The sequence below is a fragment of the Cyprinodon tularosa genome, unplaced genomic scaffold (genome assembly GCF_016077235.1).
Source record: "Cyprinodon tularosa strain WSP-4 unplaced genomic scaffold, ASM1607723v1 ctg794, whole genome shotgun sequence".
NCBI lineage: Eukaryota > Metazoa > Chordata > Actinopteri > Cyprinodontiformes > Cyprinodontidae > Cyprinodon > Cyprinodon tularosa.
The window spans coordinates 41,837-60,517 of record NW_024039556.1 but is presented as its reverse complement, the minus strand read 5'-3'; the positions used below and the strand labels follow the sequence as shown (position 1 = coordinate 60,517).

Sequence of the window (18,681 nt, the reverse complement as noted above, 5' to 3'; positions counted from 1 at the left end):
ACTCTTGCCGAAACCAGTCGGGAGAAGAGCAAAAACATCTTTTCCTCTGAGAAAAGCCTCCAGAGCAGTGTTTTGCTCTTCTTTCAGTGAAGAAATACTCTGTAATTCCTATAAAACTTGCTCCATAGCCACGCTAACTGAAGCTGCCATGTTCTTTAGACTGAACTGTCGCGCTTCTCGTTGCGTCACACTTCAACCCGCCTCAAAGCCAACGCTGATTGGACGTTCGTTTGGTGAACGGCTCCAAATTTTCTTTAATGGAGAGTCTCCAGACTGATCTGCGAGTGAAACCTTTAAAGCTCACAAGATCAGGATGGTCTCACAAGGCTAAGTAAGTACTGTGGTGTGAAAAATACATAAAAAAATTAACTTAATTAAATGCAGATGAGTAAATATAACTGGTTTCTAACAAATTCTGCATTTAAAAAAAATCTAAAGTGTTTATTATTATGAACTATCATAATATTTTGTTGTAGTTACATCATGATAATAATTGTATCTTTATATATCTTATAGTGAGGACATAAACTACAAGTGAACTTCCTCTTGCTACTTTTAACACATTCAGAACCCAGTTAAAAAACTGGTTAAAAAATCAAATCCATGATGTGCTCATTTGACGTTACCAATGGCCCTACTGACCTGATGCATGACTCAGCCAAATGTCAGGATTGGGTGTTACCTTGTTAATATCTGTATATATTTATGCTGGTGTCTCTGTTAGACCTGTATGACCTACCCTTGTACTGTAGCACCTATTCAAAATGGCCCTTTCCAGTCAAATGGAAGCATACCCCCCTGTTTCCCCCAGCAAAATCCTCTCCACCTTCCCGCCACTGGCCTTCTCCTGGGCCTGCATTTTTTAATATCTGACCATCCTTTCACTGAATTACAGGGTCTGACCAGGAGATGACGCTTCTCTTTTTATCTTAAAGTCCACAAATCATGAAAAAAAGAATATTTTAGTACCAAGATTGATATCTAAAAAGGAATTGTAGTGGACCAGCCAAGGCAAGGACCAGCCATTTAAAATACTTACAGTAGTAGCCATTTTAAATGGCTACTACTGTAAGTATGTAGCCCCAATTTTTACATTTTCTATGTCTGTTCTTTTATAATTTTGGATGGCATAGTACACCTTTCCCAGGGAAAACAACTGAAAACTAGCCTAATAGCTAATAATGACACATTTACAGAAATATTCATTATCGTGTACTTTCCTTGACAATTAAAAAAAAAAAAAAAATACTATGATATCTCCAGTATTCCAGCAAAAACAATTTTTCCTGACCAACAAAGAAACCTTTTAGGCATATATTATGATGGTTCCTTCTCTTTGCTTATAAATAATCTGTTTAACACTTAGGGTAAAACACACTGGAAAAGAAATTCTGGTATGGCTTTTACATGAATATTATTGTTATCAAAAAGAGCTGTTTTACTGTAAGCCCTTCAGCAGTTTAAAAATTTGGACTTTGCAACTGCTACTTTGCCTCTATTCAGGAACCAATGCTAATGTGACCACCTATGGAAAACTCTTGCCCCTCCCAGTAAAACTTTCCTAGAACCGCCACTGAGCCAGAGAGAAAATAAACTCCAAGAAATAAAGAAGAATAACTTGTTTATACTTGTTTGGTTCACCTGACAACAAATGTGTCAATATATTGAATACATCTTGGCTGCAACAGGCAGCGGCTGTTTTACTAATGTGGTTGCTATGGAAGGAAGAAAAGAAAAGTGGTTGGAGAGGAAAAGAAGTGTTCCAGCTTCTTTACAAGGACGTGCTTTCTGAGTTATAACTTATTTTATCTTTGATGTTGATGTACTTTAATATATTCTGTTCCTACTACTCTCTTCTGATCCATCCCATGCAAAATGGAAATAGAACACAGTAAGTAATGTAATTTCAGGATGGCCAAAATTGTCCTGTCCTCTTGAGAGTCCCATAATAGTTATGGTAGGTCTGCTTTAAAGATCAAAGTGCAACATTTTAGGCAATGACATCCTTGAAAATTACATAAAGTTCTGCTTGGTCCTTCATGATGAATACCATCTGTTTGAGGGTCGATTCTCATTTTCTGCTGCCATAAATCAGTCACTTTTGCTTCAGTGCTGCTGTTCTATTTTCTTTATAATGTTCAGTTATGTGGTGTTTATTTGCCCTAATGGGTTTTGTCCCTGCTGATCTGCCACTACATCAACTCACTGGATGCTTAATTCAAAGGATATGGGATAAATGCATATTTGCTGCTAGTGTGTCCACAAGTTGTTGTAATTCTACAGGTTCAATTGTTGGTTCTCTCTGAGTAACATTTTTTGTGTTCAATGGATTCCTGGGCTGTATGCAAAATAAAATTATTGTTATTAGCAGGATACATTACAAAAAAAAACAGGAAATAAATCAATTCTAGTGTCTCTGTATGAAACGTTTGTCTAAAGTTATAAATCCAGGTACTGCAGTGGCTGGCTTAACTAGCTAAACAAGTTGCAGGGGTGGATAGACTACTCAGTTTCTGTTATCCAAGTAAGAGTAGCAGTGCTTTAACAATTTTACTCAAACTAAAGTAGGAAGTAGTCATCTAAATAAGAATAAAAACGTAGTTATAAAATGGCTATCCATGTAAGAAGTAACTTTGGCTGATGTTGGGCCAATATTCCTTTGACAAACTGACAAACTTCCAGCATGCCCTGCAGTTCTGACCAAACAGCAGGTAATATAAGCCATTAGTATGGAAGCCGAGAGCCGTCGTACACAACTTTTTATTTAGTTTGCTTTCTCGATATAATGACATAATTATCTTGTTATCATGATTAAACAATTAATTGTTTTCTAGAGATAACGAGATAATTATCTCCTTATCAAGAAAAAAGTTATTAATTTCTTGAGCTAATGAAATGATTAACCTGTATGAGTAATGAATGAGGCTGGCCAACAGCCTTGGATTCCCAGTCCATCCATGCTTGCGGGGCCTGTAGTTGTACAGTTGTGGGACCGCGTGTGCCGGATAATCAGTTTTTCAGTTTTCTATTTCTTTTCACTCATTGTTGTGGTGGATGACTGGATAGCATGGAACACAGTAGAAACATATCTGACTGTTTTTAATGAAAATCTTTCATCTGGACTCATTTTGGGGGTTAATGCATCTTATACCTGTTACAGGTGCAACACCGGGGCTGTTTAGAAAACACCAGAGCACCAGAGGTATAGGTCTAATTCGTTATGAAGCAGGAGTCGAAGCAAATCATCAAAACCAACAATGTCGTCCTGTTACCTAAAAGTTAAACACACAATTATTTACGGAATTACACATAGGCTGCAATGACTTATACTGTCAGTTTTAACACACACCAATGATCTTGTTATCACGAGAAAACAACTTTCTGTCATGTTTGGTTTCAGGTTCCTAACCAGGACTGGTCACGACTGGGTTCACTGCAGAGGGGGACAGAGGAGTTAGCAGATGTCCAGGTAATTTGCAGGATGAGCGAGTGCAGGTCTGTACCTGTTCTGGAGTTTGAGCAGAGCGGCAGAGGGAGGGAACCAGGAGGGTCCAGAGGCTGTAGGCAGGCTGAGGGCTTGGTGGAGGCAGAGCTTGGTTAAAGTGCTTGCAGATCACCAGGTTTGAGTTTCCCTTCCAGATTCTTCAGAGAGCAGGCAGGCAGATTTCCAACAGAGAAACTCTACAGGGTTTCTGGTTTCAGACAGGTTCAACCATAACTGGCAAACACTCTGGCGCTGGAGTGAAGCTCTCCACCTCCTTAAGTAGGGACCTCTTGATGAGCAGATGGAAAACAGGTGTTGCAGGTGAGCACAAGACCTCAGGAAGGGATCCTTGGCGCCCTCTGGTGGGCAAGCCTCTGGATTCCAACACTTTCCAATGAGAACATCTTCTCGTTATCACGAGAACACAGCTTTGTTATCTTTAGTTAATTAGAAAAGTAACTCGTTTTCTTGAGAAAACCATTGTTAAAAAAGTATCGGAGGAACACGATTCAGACAGACGAGCTGTATTCCCTTTTCTTGTTTGGCGCTGGGTTAAGAGCGCATCTCAACTTAGTGCTAGTAGTTTGCCAATGGGAAATTAAATTGGGACCAAGTAGCACTAAATTGGTGACCTTAGACAGATTTTATTGGTCATTTTGTTTACACAAGTGTATAAATAAAGAGAAATTTTGTTTGGAAACAGCTCACTTAGAAACACACTGTCAAGGAACGCTATGGACAGGCGAAACATGAAAGAGGAGGAGAGTTTAGTGTCGGAGGTCGTGGATGAGTATCCTCCGTCTCCTTTCGAGCGCTCACAGAGCTCAGAATATTAAGTTAAAAGTTCTCTTTTGTTGCTGATGTTTCATAAAATTATGTTGTAAGATAATTTGAGGCGAGAACATTCTACTTTTAAGAGTCACTATATGGCCCATTTACCGATTTAATGCATAATTAAAAAAATAAAATGTTCTGATGTTGAGAGAACCACGGCAGGTCTAATCCTAGCCCATGTGCAGCAGGATCAGACCTGCCGTGGTTCTCTCCTTCCTATAGTATGGCCTTTCCTGGGTACGGTTTACATTTATATTTACTACCGATGGCTTTCTCTCTTTCCAGATTTTGGGGATAGTCTGCTATTTTCTTTTTGTGGAATTGGTTGAGTCCGTTTTCCAGGCCTTGTAGGTGTTGCTGTCCATTAGTACGTAGATGAATTGTTTTCTCAAGGTATTCAGTTGTGTTGAGTGCCACTGTGTATCTGCCTTTGTCTGCTTGCAAAATGGTGATGGAGTGCTCATTGCTTAGAGATGTAAGCGCCATACTATCATGAACAAAGCAAAGTCAATAAAGAATTGGAGGAATGAGTCTGGTTTTGAAAATAGGACTGGCCTAAAATTATTTGGATCAGGGTAGTCAATACACAGCTTGAGGCACAGTTTTTTTTGCCTGTGAGGGGAAAAAAAGCTTGCATTTAGCATTCAAAAACCTTAATGTGACCTGTAACCCTGATCCAAAAAAATCAGACATTTATGTAAATTATTTCATCTCTTCATCAAATGGATACATTGTGACCCAGTTAAAAGAAAAAAAAACACTTTGTGGATGATTCTGTTTTCTTTTACTGGAAGTTAATTGTCATGGAAGTGATAATGAAACAAACCCAGGGGCTCTGTGTATGGCGTTCACATTAATGAGCACTAAAACTCATATAGTGAAACTACATTGATCAGCAAATGGATGTGGCATCATTCTTTGTGTATTCAAGAAGTATTGTGTGTATTCATAATGTGTTTTTTTACAATGCTTCCTTGTATAACGTTGTTGCTTGAGCAAGCTATTAGGCAAGCAATGGCTCCCATGACACCATTTTTAATCAACCAGCCCTATCATTGTTGTGAAAATAATTTAAAAAATACCAAGAGAGAGTGAGGAAAATAAAGACGAAATAATAATGAAAATACAGAGCAGCGATGAGAGCTGGAAGGGCGCTTGGAAGAAAGGCTGATAATTGCACAGCTTTCTCAACAGATGTCAACTATGCTCAATTTGATGAGTAGAAAACACACATTACCACTCTCTAAAATGGATGTGTGTAATTGTATTCTGCACTCTGTATGTGTAAAAGAAAGATGTTTTATGAGTTTGGCTGTATAAGCACAAACCATGTTCTCTGTGTGTGTATGATAGCTTGTTCAAGTGTGGAATTGTTAGAATATGTGTGACAGTTTCAGAAGTGTGCTTCGGGTGCCACAGCTCAGTGTCAGTCTCAAAAGTGGGACAGAACATGGCTGCGTTACTGTGTGTAAAACTAATATGCTTATGTTTGTGTGCTGGAATGTAAGGGTGTTTTGAAAGTCATTCGCTGAAAAGACAAAGTAAATTCAGATCAGCTGCTGTGAGAAAATGTCATTGAAAATGAAAAGCTTAAAAATCTTGTAACCGGGTGTAAACATCTGGGTCCAGGGAAGCTTAATGATTTGTATATTTTCAACAGGTGCAGCCCAGACGATTAAGAAATAATCCTTTTCTGGGTGTTTTTTCCTGTTTTCACAACTATAACAACAAACATCAACCATTTTAGTCTAGATCAAAAGGGAGACTTTGTGTCAGAAAGCTATGCCCTGAAGCTAAGACTGTCACAGCCACCTTCAGCCATGCAAACTGATATTTTTTCTAGGGAGAAAACACAGAAACAAATATAATTACACAGATTATTTATTCTAATAAACTTTTATGCTATTATGGCAAGAGATAGCTGGAGTAAAGGTTAAAAGGTATAGTTTTTACACATGTACTACAACCATTCATACATACTGTTCAAACAATAGATATTAATAACTACCTGTTATATAATAAGGAAAAACGCTAACACTGAAACTGATACATTTCTTTTTTTAACACTCTGATACATTTCAATTATTTAATTGATTAATATATTCACAGCAGACGCCATCTCAAGGCACTTTAAAGAGACTATTTGATATGACATAGGATGGAGCTTGTTTTTTTGGAATTTATAGGTGAGAAGAAGGATTTTAAAATTCCATTCTGCATTTGACAGAAAGCCAAAGAAGGGAAGCTAAAATAAGCGAAATATGATTTGTCTTTTTCATTTTCATCAGAACTCTGGCTGAAGCATTTTGGATCAGTTGACGGGTTTTAACTTAATTTAGGGGACTTTATGATCATAAAGAATTAAAATAATCATTAACCCAGAACAGGATATTTCTAATTTCTGTAAAATTCTGAAAATCCTCTTAATATGGGAAATAAATACTTTTTTGTTATTATATCACAATATACTGTATCACATAATGATATATCATCATGTCATCGGGCCTCCCCTTCCATGATTTAAAGACGTTGCATCCCAGTGGGATCATTATCAGTGACCCCTTACACCCCCACCATGGACTGTTCTCACTGCTGTCATTTCCAAGAAAAAAACAACAACTTTGAGTCATGTTTGAACTGGTGCAGGTTGGTCTGTGTTCTAGTCACACAATTTTAGGGTGTTAGCTCAAATAAAGTATTGCACATGTAATTTGAGCTTACAGTTCCTAAGTTATTTGCTTTTCCATTTGGGTATGCAAAATAGGCGAGGATTACCTAAAATGAGGTGGATGTTAGGAGGTTAAAGTCTCTTGTCCAAAGGCAATAACTTGTGGTTTGCCTGCATTTAAAAGTTTAAAGTTAAGAGTCATACAGGTTTTTATAACTTCAAGACACTGCTTTCCTCTATGTGACTGGTTAGTTTCAATCGAATGTATGGATAGATATAGCTGGTTATAATAGGCATAACTGTGGAAATTAATCAGACGCTGAGTGATAATACTGTACAAAAGACTGTTAATTATTCGTTTTCAGCCCTCTAGTTTAGGTTTTCCTTATCAGTGTTTTAGATGTAGTATTTTATTTCAGCCACTAGGTGGCTCCACGTTCATATATGTTACATCTTGTATATGGATCTGAGCATTGAGTGGTGCGGCTCTCAAGGCTGACTTCGTTTACTTCCTTCTATTGTGTGCGTCCAATGAACGTAAGTAATATTGTTGTTGGTTTAGTTCGGTTTCATAAATGCCTGAGAGCTGTATTGTACTGTGTTCTGTCGAATATTATGGTTGTTTAGTGCTGTTTACATGTATTATTGAGAGCTAAAGGTTAGCTGTTAGCATTAAGCTGTTGAGCTAGTTTAATTGATGCAGCTGTTACTGTTTCCGGTTGAAACACAGGGTTTATTATTATTATTATTTACATTTTCATAGTCAGATATTAGCCAGTTATTAGTCTATAGTAATGTTTAAAGACGTTTATTCATTTCTGGATATTTGGTTTATTTGTGAAATGATTTACAGACAGATTCTCATAATTTTTCTTTGTTCATCTTTGTAGAAAACCACACACACACAGATACACACTCATGTGAGCCCATCACACGTGCCTTTATCTGTATGGCTGAACCTCATGAGCTAATTAAAAGGAAGTAAAGCTCAATTCTGGACTCGGACATTCCTTTCTTTCACTAACTCACCTGGACATATATATCAGCTGTTCTAACCCGACACCCTGGAGTGATTGTTTATCCATACCCAACATAACCGAATCAGCCTCAGTCTTCAATACAATTTTTGGTCCTTCGAGCCGGATAAAGCAACCACTACAGTCAATATGTCAAGGTCATATGAAAGAAATGTGAGAGATGTAAACCGCCCGCAAAGATCAAGGCAGATACCATCATATCTCCAGGATTATGAGGTCAGCCATACACCAAGGCACCACATTACTGAAGAGGAGCAGCCATCTTCATCTGAAGTGCTCAGATATCTTAAAAGCATGAGAGAGGAAAGCGACCAACTACGCAGAGAGGTCCACTGTCTTACAGATATAATCCAACAATCTCCTGGACAGGCATCAAAACCTCAGTCACAATCCAAGAGCAGGGAAGAGGACACATCTACTACACCAGCACCTACAAGTAAGCCGACGCCATCTAGTGGCCACATAAGCCCACGTCAGGCAGTAAGTGCCCCATCGGTGATTAATGATGTTCCTCCAACTCCACAAAGCCACCGACGTGACCACATTGAGGACCTTGACCGCTGTTTGCAGGAAGTGGGATTAATCAGCAAAGATGACACTTCCTCTGCAACATCTCGAAGCTCATCTCCCTTCTCCCAAGTCAAGCCTATGGATTATGATGTTGATGATCGTCTGGAACCAGAGTCGTCACATCAAAGAGAGTGTAAATCACACCGTAAAGCTTGTGATAAATCATGTGATCGCAAAGGACCTAATTTTAAAGCAGCATCCTACTCTGATGTCAAGTATTATCCCAACAATGAGGATGAATATGACCGCTATAATGAGCCCTATCACCATGATGACAGATCTCACCTCTATCATGGTGTCTCTCCATTCAAGTCAAGTCACCCAGACCACAGTGACGAATATGGCCCAATGAGGCCCAACCGACCAAATAGCCCAAGCGCTCGCCATGTTAGCCGCTACTCTGGAAGAGAGAGGGGACGGTCTTCTGATTACAGGGATCGCCATGATGATTACCAGGCATCACGCTATGACTGTGACAGAGAGAGAGGTCGGGGAGACAGATATCCATCTGACCGCCAACATTCCCCCCACCTAGATCCTTCCTTTGGTAAATCCTCAGCGCTAGAGTACTACCATGGTCCCAAACCAACTATCCCTTACTTCAAATCCGAGGACCCTCGTGAGTTTGCCAGATTGAAACTAGCCCTCGACAACTTACTCCCATATGATGCTCCAGAGCATTTTAAGTTTCAAATACTCACTGATCATCTCAAATGTGAAGAGGCGCTACTTATAGCCGACTCTTACAGTAACAGTCCACTCCCATTTACAGACACTATAAGAGCGCTCACTGAGATGTATGGTCAACCACAGCAGCTGGCGCTGAAGAGGATTTCTGATTTAATGGATGGACCTAATATCCAACCTGGGGACATTAAAGCATTTAAATCTTTTGCCCTTCAAGTTCGAGCCTTAGTAGGAATGCTGCAGCAACTTGGAAACCAAGGATGGACAGAACTGAGATGTGCATCACATGTCTCTCGTCTCCTAGTGAAGTTGCCACATGACCTTAGAGCACATTTTCATAGATTTGTGAACCCTGTTCATACTCCAGTTCCAACCCTGCTTGATCTGGCTGACTGGCTTGAGTACGAAGTACGAGTTCAAGTTAGTGGAGATCAATACAGCAGTACCTCCAATAGAGAGAGACAAGTTCCACCCAAGAGCCGACGTCCTGACTACAAGTCACAAAGATCTACAGCGATTCTACTTGGCAGTCAGTCTCCTCAGTCAAAGATGAAATCAGATAGGACTCCAGCTGTGAGAGAGCTATCTCAGGACAAGCCAAAGAAATACTGTCCCTTCTGCGATACAGAGCTTCATTATTTGAACCAGTGCAGCAACTTCAAAATCCTGTCAGTAGAGCAGAGGACAGAGTGGATTAAAGCAAACAGACGATGCTGGCGTTGCGGACGGGAACATCAGGCTGCCAGGTGCAATCTCAAAGCCAAGTGCAAACAATGTGATAGGAAGCATCTGGATATCCTGCACGAGGTTAATGCCAGCCAACTGAGCACAGCACCCGTCGAACCTCAACCACCTCAGCCGAGCACATGCCTAGTGAGTTCTGTTTCAGAGACACTGTACGTTGATCGGCCAGCCAGAAACAATCAAGTGTTACTCAAGTTGTGCCGTGTCATACTCCAGAGCGGTCCAAAGGTACTGGAGACCTACGCAATCCTGGATGATGGATCAGAGCGCACAATACTCCTACATGATGCTGCTCTTAGCCTGGGTCTTCAAGGGAAGCCTGAAGACCTCACACTTCGTACCGTCCGGCAAGAAGTCTGCACCATTAACGGTGCCACTGTCTCCTTCTCAGTTGCTCCTGCTTCACAGCCTAGTAAGTCATACCAGGTCAACAAAGCTTTCACAGCCAAACAGCTAAATTTATCCTGCCATACTTACCCAGTTGAAGTTCTGAAGGAAAAGTATCGCCATCTCAGAGACGTTCCACTGCCATCCATTAAAGGTGCCCAGCCATTGCTGCTGATAGGGTCAGATTACCCACATCTAGTTACGCCAGTGGAACCAGTACGTCTCGGTCCACCAGGTGGGCCTGCTGCAGTTCGTACCAGACTAGGATGGACTTTACAAGGCCCCACAAGTCTGTTATGCCATCAACTGTCTCCACAACAGTGCCTCTTCACTAAGTGCAATCCACTGGAAGCAGAGCTTCTAAGTCATGTGGAAAAGTTGTGGCAGTTAGATACGCTGCCATACAGGAGCGAACGGTTGATTACCAGGTCAAGAGAAGATTTGGAGGCAGTTCGCATACTAGAAGATAAGACCACCAGAGTAATGGTTGATGGTGTGAACAGGTATGCTACGCCATTGTTATGGAAACAGGACTTCCCACCTCTCCATGCACCTAAAGAAGCTGTCTTACCACAGCTGCGTGGGACAGAGAAACGACTGGTGAAAGACCCGGAGAAAGCTACCATTTACTCCAGAGAAATCCACAAGCTCATTGATGCTGGTTACGTCAAACCTATAACCCCAACCAAGGCAAAGGAGAGCAACTATTCATGGTTTATTCCACACCACATTGTTCAACACAATGGGAAGTACAGAATAGTCTTCAACTGTTCCTTCATCTTTATTGAGCAGAGCATCAATAATCACCTTCTTCCTGGGCCCACACTTGGAGCCAGTCTTCTGGGAGTAATCCTTAGGTTCCGAGAGCACCCCGTGGCTATCAGCAGTGATGTGAAGGGAATGTTTCATCAGGTGCGCCTGCTGGATGAGGATAAACCCTTCCTTCGTTTCCTGTGGAGAGATGTTAAGGTGGACCAGGAACCTACTATCTATGAGTGGCAAGTGCTCCCTTTTGGTACAACGTGTAGTCCATGTTGTGCCACCTTTGCACTACAAAGTCATGTCCAAAAACACACTGCACCAGAAGAGGATGCCCGTCAATCAGTAGAACGTTGTTTCTATGTTGATAACTGTCTGCAGAGTCTTCAGTCAGAGAACCAGGCCAAGCAGCTGGTGAATCGACTGCACACAGTACTCAGGGAAGGTGGATTTGAGCTCAGAGAATGGGCCAGCAATGTTCCTGCTGTCATCAGACACCTACCCAAAGAATCAAGGTCAGAGAGCAGCACACTTTGGTTCACACAACAAACAGCTAACCCTCAAGAACGCACTCTTGGATTGTTGTGGCAGTGTAAGTCAGACACGCTCTGCTATAAGCAGCACAACCATGACTGTCTTGAACCAACTATGCGTAACATCTATCGTCTTCTTGCCCAACAATACGATCCTCTGGGATACATTATTCCATATACGACCAGAGCTAAGATCATTGTACAGCGTCTTTGGGACAAGAAGAGAGGTTGGGATGATCCTAATCTCCCTGAAGATCTGCTCCAAGCTTGGAAGTCATGGGAAGAAGAGCTTCCCCAGTTGTCCCAGATCTCCTTACCCAGATGCTACACTGACCACAACACAGATCGTAGTACCATCAGTCAGACCATCCATGTGTTTTGTGACGCATCTGAACGTGCTTATGGATCAGTGGCGTACCTGCGTAGTGATAATGGGGATGGAAAGGTACAAGTTGCATTCGTGGCTGCCAGATCCAGAGTTGCTCCAAAGAAGCAGCTATCGATACCTCGACTCGAGTTATGTGGTGCTTTAACTGGAGCACAGTTAGCTTCAGTGCTGCTGAAAGAACTCACCATCAAGATCCAAAATGTGATGTACTGGACTGATTCCACCACAGTACTCAACTGGCTCAAATCCAATTCCTGCAGATATAAAGTGTTTGTAGGTACAAGGGTTGCAGAGATACAGGAATTATCAGATATCAAATCCTGGCGCTACATCGATTCTGCTTCCAACCCAGCAGACGATATCACCAGAGGGAAAACCTTAGCCCAACTGACTGAAAAAAGTCGTTGGAATCAAGGACCATCCTTCCTCCTGCAAGCATCTGACCAGTGGCCTGAATCATCAGCTGACCACCTTATTGAGGAAATGGAGGAATTGAGGAACCCAGTATTCTGTGGTTTAACTAACTCCCCACAACTAACTCTTCCTGACATTCAGCAGTTTAACACCTTTCAAGAGCTCCTAGAAGCAACTGCAAGAGTACTCGATGGAGTGGCCAGTGAAAAGTCTCCCACTGCTGATGACTATCACAAGGCTGAGTTAGCTCTTTTCAGACGGGCTCAGGTTGAAAGCTTTCCAGAAGAGATGATGTTACTCAAATCGGGAAAGGCTCTTCCATCTACCAGTAGAGTGCTCACACTCGCCCCTGAATATGATCAGACCTTAGATCTAATCCGTGTTGGAGGTAGGCTCCGCCGATGTGAAAGTCTAGGCCCAGATGTGCGCCATCCCATTTTACTCTCGTCCTCTCACCCTGTCTCCAAACTCCTGATCCAACATTATGACAAACAGCTAAACCACCCTGGAGCAGAGCGTGTTTTTGCTGAGCTGCGAAGAAAATACTGGCTACTTAGAGGGAGAGAAGCCATCAGAAAGCACCAGCATAACTGTGTGGACTGCAGGAAATGGCGAGGCAGCCCTCAAGTCCCAAGGATGGCAGATCTTCCACCCTCCAGTTTGAGGCTTTACAAACCGCCTTTCTATTCCACCGGGGTGGACTGCTTTGGTCCAATGATGATAAAGGTGGGACGTCGCAACGAAAAGAGGTGGGGCATCTTGTATAAGTGCCTTACCACCCGAGCTGTCCATCTAGACCTCCTCCCAAATATGGACACCGATTCCTTCCTAATGTCACTTAGACGTTTTATATCTCGAAGAGGAAAGCCTCATGAGATCCTTTCAGACCAAGGAACTAATTTCAAAGGTGGAGATAAAGAACTTAAAGAAGCCTTCAGTACCCTGGAACAAGCAGTGAAGGACCAACTTGCTGCTCAACAGATTCACTTCCGCTTTAATCCCCCAAATGCTCCGCATTTTGGTGGGTCTTGGGAGCGAGAGGTTAGATCAGTGAAGAACGCTCTCCGGATCGCTCTTGGAGTTCAGTCAGTGCCAGAGGAGGTGTTGAGAACAGTCCTTATTGAAATAGAGGGTATTCTCAACTCCAGGCCCTTGGGCTATGTTTCATCTGATCTGGCTGATCCCGATCCAGTCACGCCCAACTGTTTGTTGATGGGGCGGCCGGACTCCTCCCTTCCACAAGTGGTCTATCCCAAGTCTGAACTTTTAAGTCGAAAAAGGTGGCGACATTCTCAGGTTTTAACAGATCACTTCTGGAAGTATTACATCCGCCATTTTCTTCCGACATTACAAGCCAGACAGAAATGGCAAACAGAAAAGGATGACATCACTGTAGGCACTATAGTGCTGATTGTTGACCAACAGACACCAAGAGCCCTCTGGCAAGTAGGAACAGTGATAAGTGTCATACCCGGAGCAGACGGACGCGTGAGGACAGCTGTGGTTCAAGTTAAAGGCAGGACCTACACTCGGCCAGTTGTTCGCCTCATAAAGCTGCCTGCTCTACCTCCAGATGATTAAGACACCTACTGGTCAAATTTGAGTGTCAAATTTGGGGGCGGCTGTACAAAAGACTGTTAATTATTCGTTTTCAGCCTTCTAGTTTAGGTTTTCCTTATCAGTGTTTTAGATGTAGTATTTTATTTCAGCCACTAGGTGGCTCCACGTTCATATATGTTACATCTTGTATATGGATCTGAGCATTGAGTGGTGCGGCTCTCAAGGCTGACTTCGTTTACTTCCTTCTATTGTGTGCGTCCAATGAACGTAAGTAATATTGTTGTTGGTTTAGTTCGGTTTCATAAATGCCTGAGAGCTGTATTGTACTGTGTTCTGTCGAATATTATGGTTGTTTAGTGCTGTTTACATGTATCATTGAGAGCTAAAGGTTAGCTGTTAGCATTAAGCTGTTGAGCTAGTTTAATTGATGCAGCTGTTACTGTTTCCGGTTGAAACACAGGGTTTATTATTATTATTATTTACATTTTCATAGTCAGATATTAGCCAGTTATTAGTCTATAGTAATGTTTAAAGACGTTTATTCATTTCTGGATATTTGGTTTATTTGTGAAATGATTTACAGACAGATTCTCATAATTTTTCTTTGTTCATCTTTGTAGAAAACCACACACACACAGATACACACTCATGTGAGCCCATCACACGTGCCTTTATCTGTATGGCTGAACCTCATGAGCTAATTAAAAGGAAGTAAAGCTCAATTCTGGACTCGGACATTCCTTTCTTTCACTAACTCACCTGGACATATATATCAGCTGTTCTAACCCGACACCCTGGAGTGATTGTTTATCCATACCCAACATAACCGAATCAGCCTCAGTCTTCAATACAAATACTATCAATTGGGAGCATATATAGTAACTAGAACTGGCCCTGGGGCTAAAGGAAGATTTACCATTAACATAAGCAAAGTAAAATCTGTCAAACAAATACAATTTAAAACAGACTATTGCTGGTTACAGAATGCTCAAGCCATTCTATCATCTAATACTGTGATCAGCTGTACAAAATGCGGCACCTAGATATAACAGGACAGATATAGATACGAGTCCATTGTCTGAGGCCATGAGAATATGACCAAATGGATTGTAGTGCAAAGATACAGACTGAGTCTGCTAAAGAAGGCAATTAAACAGAAACAGTTTCAGCGAGTTAAACGCAGAGTGAGCCAGCTGACTGCTGATGGCTGAAACATAAAAACGTTTGGAGACGGGGGAACAGGGCGTGGCAGAGACGGGAATCTCTGCAGCATTGCATGGATCCACAGGTGTGTCAGAGGATAGGATCTGAGCAGCAGCTGGTGCGGACGATCCAAACGCACTTCGAGTTGAAACGATGTCATCTGAATGGAGTCACACAGCGCATCCGCCGCCTGCACACAGGAGCAGACAGGTGCAGATCGGAGGCCTTTTAAGATGAACTTTGGATGCCGATTGGCTTTCATGGAGGTGTGGTTTAACGCTGATTGGCTGTCTCACAGATGAAGGAGAGCAATTGGTTTCTTCAGTTGAACTTCCGCCTAGGCTCCATTTATTCAGTAACTGAGGAGAAAACAGTTAACCGTTAAAAAGGCATTTTATTTGCCATATTTGGTTTCACCTTAAAATAGGATTAATGAATTAGAGACCCTGTTATTAACTTGATTAAAAAGTTTAATCACGCCCTACCACTAGTAATTAGTTAAACATTGCAAATTTAGAGTCAGGCCTTAAAGTTTCCTGCTTCTGTCCCGTTTTCGGTCATATAAATAGTTTGTATTTCTGCATACTAATGATGCTTTCTTTGTGTTTCCTGACTGAACAAAAGCTATTATCTGGTTGTTTTTAGTTACTTTAGAATACCTAATAATATTAAGAGTTTGTTAAAGAATATGCATGAGCTTTTTTAATGCGTGAACAACTTTCTCCCAGTGAAAGAAAATTATCCATGTTGATGAATTAGAACAAAACACTGAAAAAAGTAATATTAAAATACTGAAAAGTTAAAAGAAGGAAATAACATTGTGCCGGGTGATTAAATTAATTAATCTTTGATAATAGATTAATGAATCAAAGATGCAAAATCAAGTTCTCTGCTTGCATTTAAAAAAAAAAGGTTGGTAAAATATATGAGAGCTGCAGTTACTTTTCTCAGACCCCTTGTTCACACTTGGTTAAAGGATAATCACACATATTAATTTTCTTCACCCTGCCGCTTATATAAGCCACATTCTGCACCTAGAAATTTATTATTTCCCTACCTCAGTTTCACACCTATAAACAAATAATTTTTATTTCCTTGAATCGTATGAATTGTACAGGTGCTGGTCATAAAATTAGAATATCATGAAAAAGTAGATTGATTTCAGTAATTCCATTTAAAAAGTGAAACTTGTATATTATATTCATACATTACATACAAACTCATATATTTCAGATGTTTATTTTGTTTAATTTTGATGATTACAAATGACAACAAATGAAAATCTCAAATTCATCATATCAGAAAATTAGAATATTGTGAAAAGGTTCAAAATTGATGGCCCCTGGTGCCACACTCTAATCAGCTAATTAACTCAAACCACCTGCAAAAGCCTTTAAATGGTCTTTCAGTCTAGTTCTATAGGCTACACAATCATGGGGAAGACTGCTGACTTGACAGTTGTCCAAAAGACGACCATCGACACCTTGCACAAGGAGGGCAAGACACAAAAGGTCATCGCTAAAGAGGCTGGCTGTTCACAGAGCTCAGTGTCCAAGCACATTAATAGAGAGGCGAAGGGAAGGAAAAGATGTGGTCGAAAAAAGTGTACAAGCAAGAGAGATAACCGCACCCTGGAGAGGATTGTGAAACAAAACCCATTCAAAAATGTGGGGGAGATTCACAAAGAGTGGACTGCAGCTGGAGTGAGTGCTTCAAGAACCACCACACACAGACGTATGAAAGACATGGGTTTCTGCTGTCGCATTCCTTGTGTCAAGCCACTCTTGAACCACAGACAGCGTCAGAAGCGTCTTGCCTGGGCTAAAGAGAAACAGGACTGGACTGCTGGTGAGTTGTCCAAAGTCATGTTCTCTGATGAAAGTAAATTTTGCATTTCCTTTGGAAATCAAGGTCCCAGAGTCTGGAGGAAAAGAAGAGAGGCACTTCATCCACGTTGCTTGAAGTCCAGTGTAAAGTTTCCACAGTCAGTGATGGTTTGGGGTGCCATGTCATCTGCTGGTGTTGGTCCATTGTGTTTTCTGAGGTCCAGGGTCAACGCAGCCACATACCAGGAAGTTTTAGAGCACTTCATGCTTCCTGCAGCTGACCAACTTTTTGGAGATGCAGATTTCATTTTCCAACAGGACTTGGCACCTGCACACAGTGCCAAAGCTACCAGTACCTGGTTGAAGGACCATGGTATCCCTGTTCTTAATTGGCCAGCAAACTCTCCTGACCTTAACCCCATAGAAAATCTATGGGGTATTGTGAAGAAGAAGATGCAATACACCAGACCCAACAATTCAGAAGAGCTAAAAGCCACTATTAGAGCAACCTGGGCTATCATAACACCTGAGCAGTGCCACAGACTGATCGACTCCATGCCACGCCGCATTGCTGCAGTAATACAGGCCAAAGGAGGCCCAACTAAATACTGAGTGCTGTACATGCTCATACTTTTCATGTTCATACTTTTCAGTTGGCCAACATTTCTATAAATCCTTTGTTTTTATTGGTCTTCAGTAATATTCTAATTTTCTGATATGATGAATTTGAGATTTTCATTTGTTGTCATTTGTAATCATCAAAATTAAACAAAATAAACATCTGAAATATATGAGTTTGTATGTAATGTATGAATATAATATACAAGTTTCACTTTTTAAATGGAATTACTGAAATCAATCTACTTTTTCATGATATTCTAATTTTATGACCAGCACCTGTATTTGCAATCTACAACTAATAGTCTTTGCTTGCTTATTCATCCCTTTTGAAGTTAGGAATCAATGATCAAAGGTCTTTTTACTCGCAGCAGGGAGCTCAGCAGATAGAGGAGAATCTGCACAATATCTCTCCCCACAAGTTAAACTAATCAGAACCAAGAATGTATCTCTTTTATTTATTCGGCTCTATGTCTTTTAGATTCCTGACCATGTTTTAAGATAAAAATTCCCTCTCTTTCGTCACACAGAGGTGTCTGTTCTCTTAGGATTATGTTTTTATCATTCATGTATGTGTTTGTTAAACCCTGATATTACCTTCCTGTTAATTGTTAAAGCTCAGGTTTTTCTTATAAGCAGTTAAAGTTCTGGTAGTTTATATTCAATGAACCCAGTAAATGTTTCCTCGTTTACAAACAACATGTGTATGCAGATGTAAGCAGGGAGGGGTCCGTTTCAAGAAGTAGGGTTACCAAAAACTCTAAGTTTTCTTAACATGAAATTCCTCATCCTCTGTTTCAGTCGCCGTAGTAACATCCTCCCAGAGCTAACCTGGTCTGAAGCAGGTTTTCTTCAGTAAACTCAGTGTCCTCTGTCTCCTCTCTCCTTACAGCCAATAATGCAGTTCTATTATTTATATATAACATTCATTAGGTCTGTTAGACACATTGTTAAAAACAAACATTGCAT

General features: G+C 41.0%; 1 protein-coding gene across 1 annotated transcript; it reads left to right on the top strand.

Annotated features, from left to right (window-relative positions):
- The first annotated feature begins 8,671 nt into the window (after positions 1-8,671).
- Positions 8,672-14,911, top strand: LOC119773957. The gene is made up of 3 exons (XM_038271194.1): positions 8,672-9,212; positions 9,648-14,332; positions 14,686-14,911. The coding sequence occupies exons 1-2, from the start codon at positions 8,672-8,674 to the stop codon at positions 14,084-14,086; spliced, it is 4,980 nt and encodes a 1,659-aa protein (XP_038127122.1). The 3' UTR covers positions 14,087-14,332; positions 14,686-14,911.
- The last annotated feature ends 3,770 nt before the right edge of the window (positions 14,912-18,681 follow it).

Excerpts from the sequence above, each read along its gene's own strand:
- LOC119773957 (XM_038271194.1), top strand. The coding sequence starts at position 8,672 with ATGGATTATGATGTTGATGATCGTCTGGAACCAGAGTCGTCACATCAA. Across the intron at positions 9,213-9,647 it reads CTTCAAATCCGAGGACCCTC|TTCCAACCCTGCTTGATCTG; the intron begins GTGAGTTTGCCA and ends TTCATACTCCAG.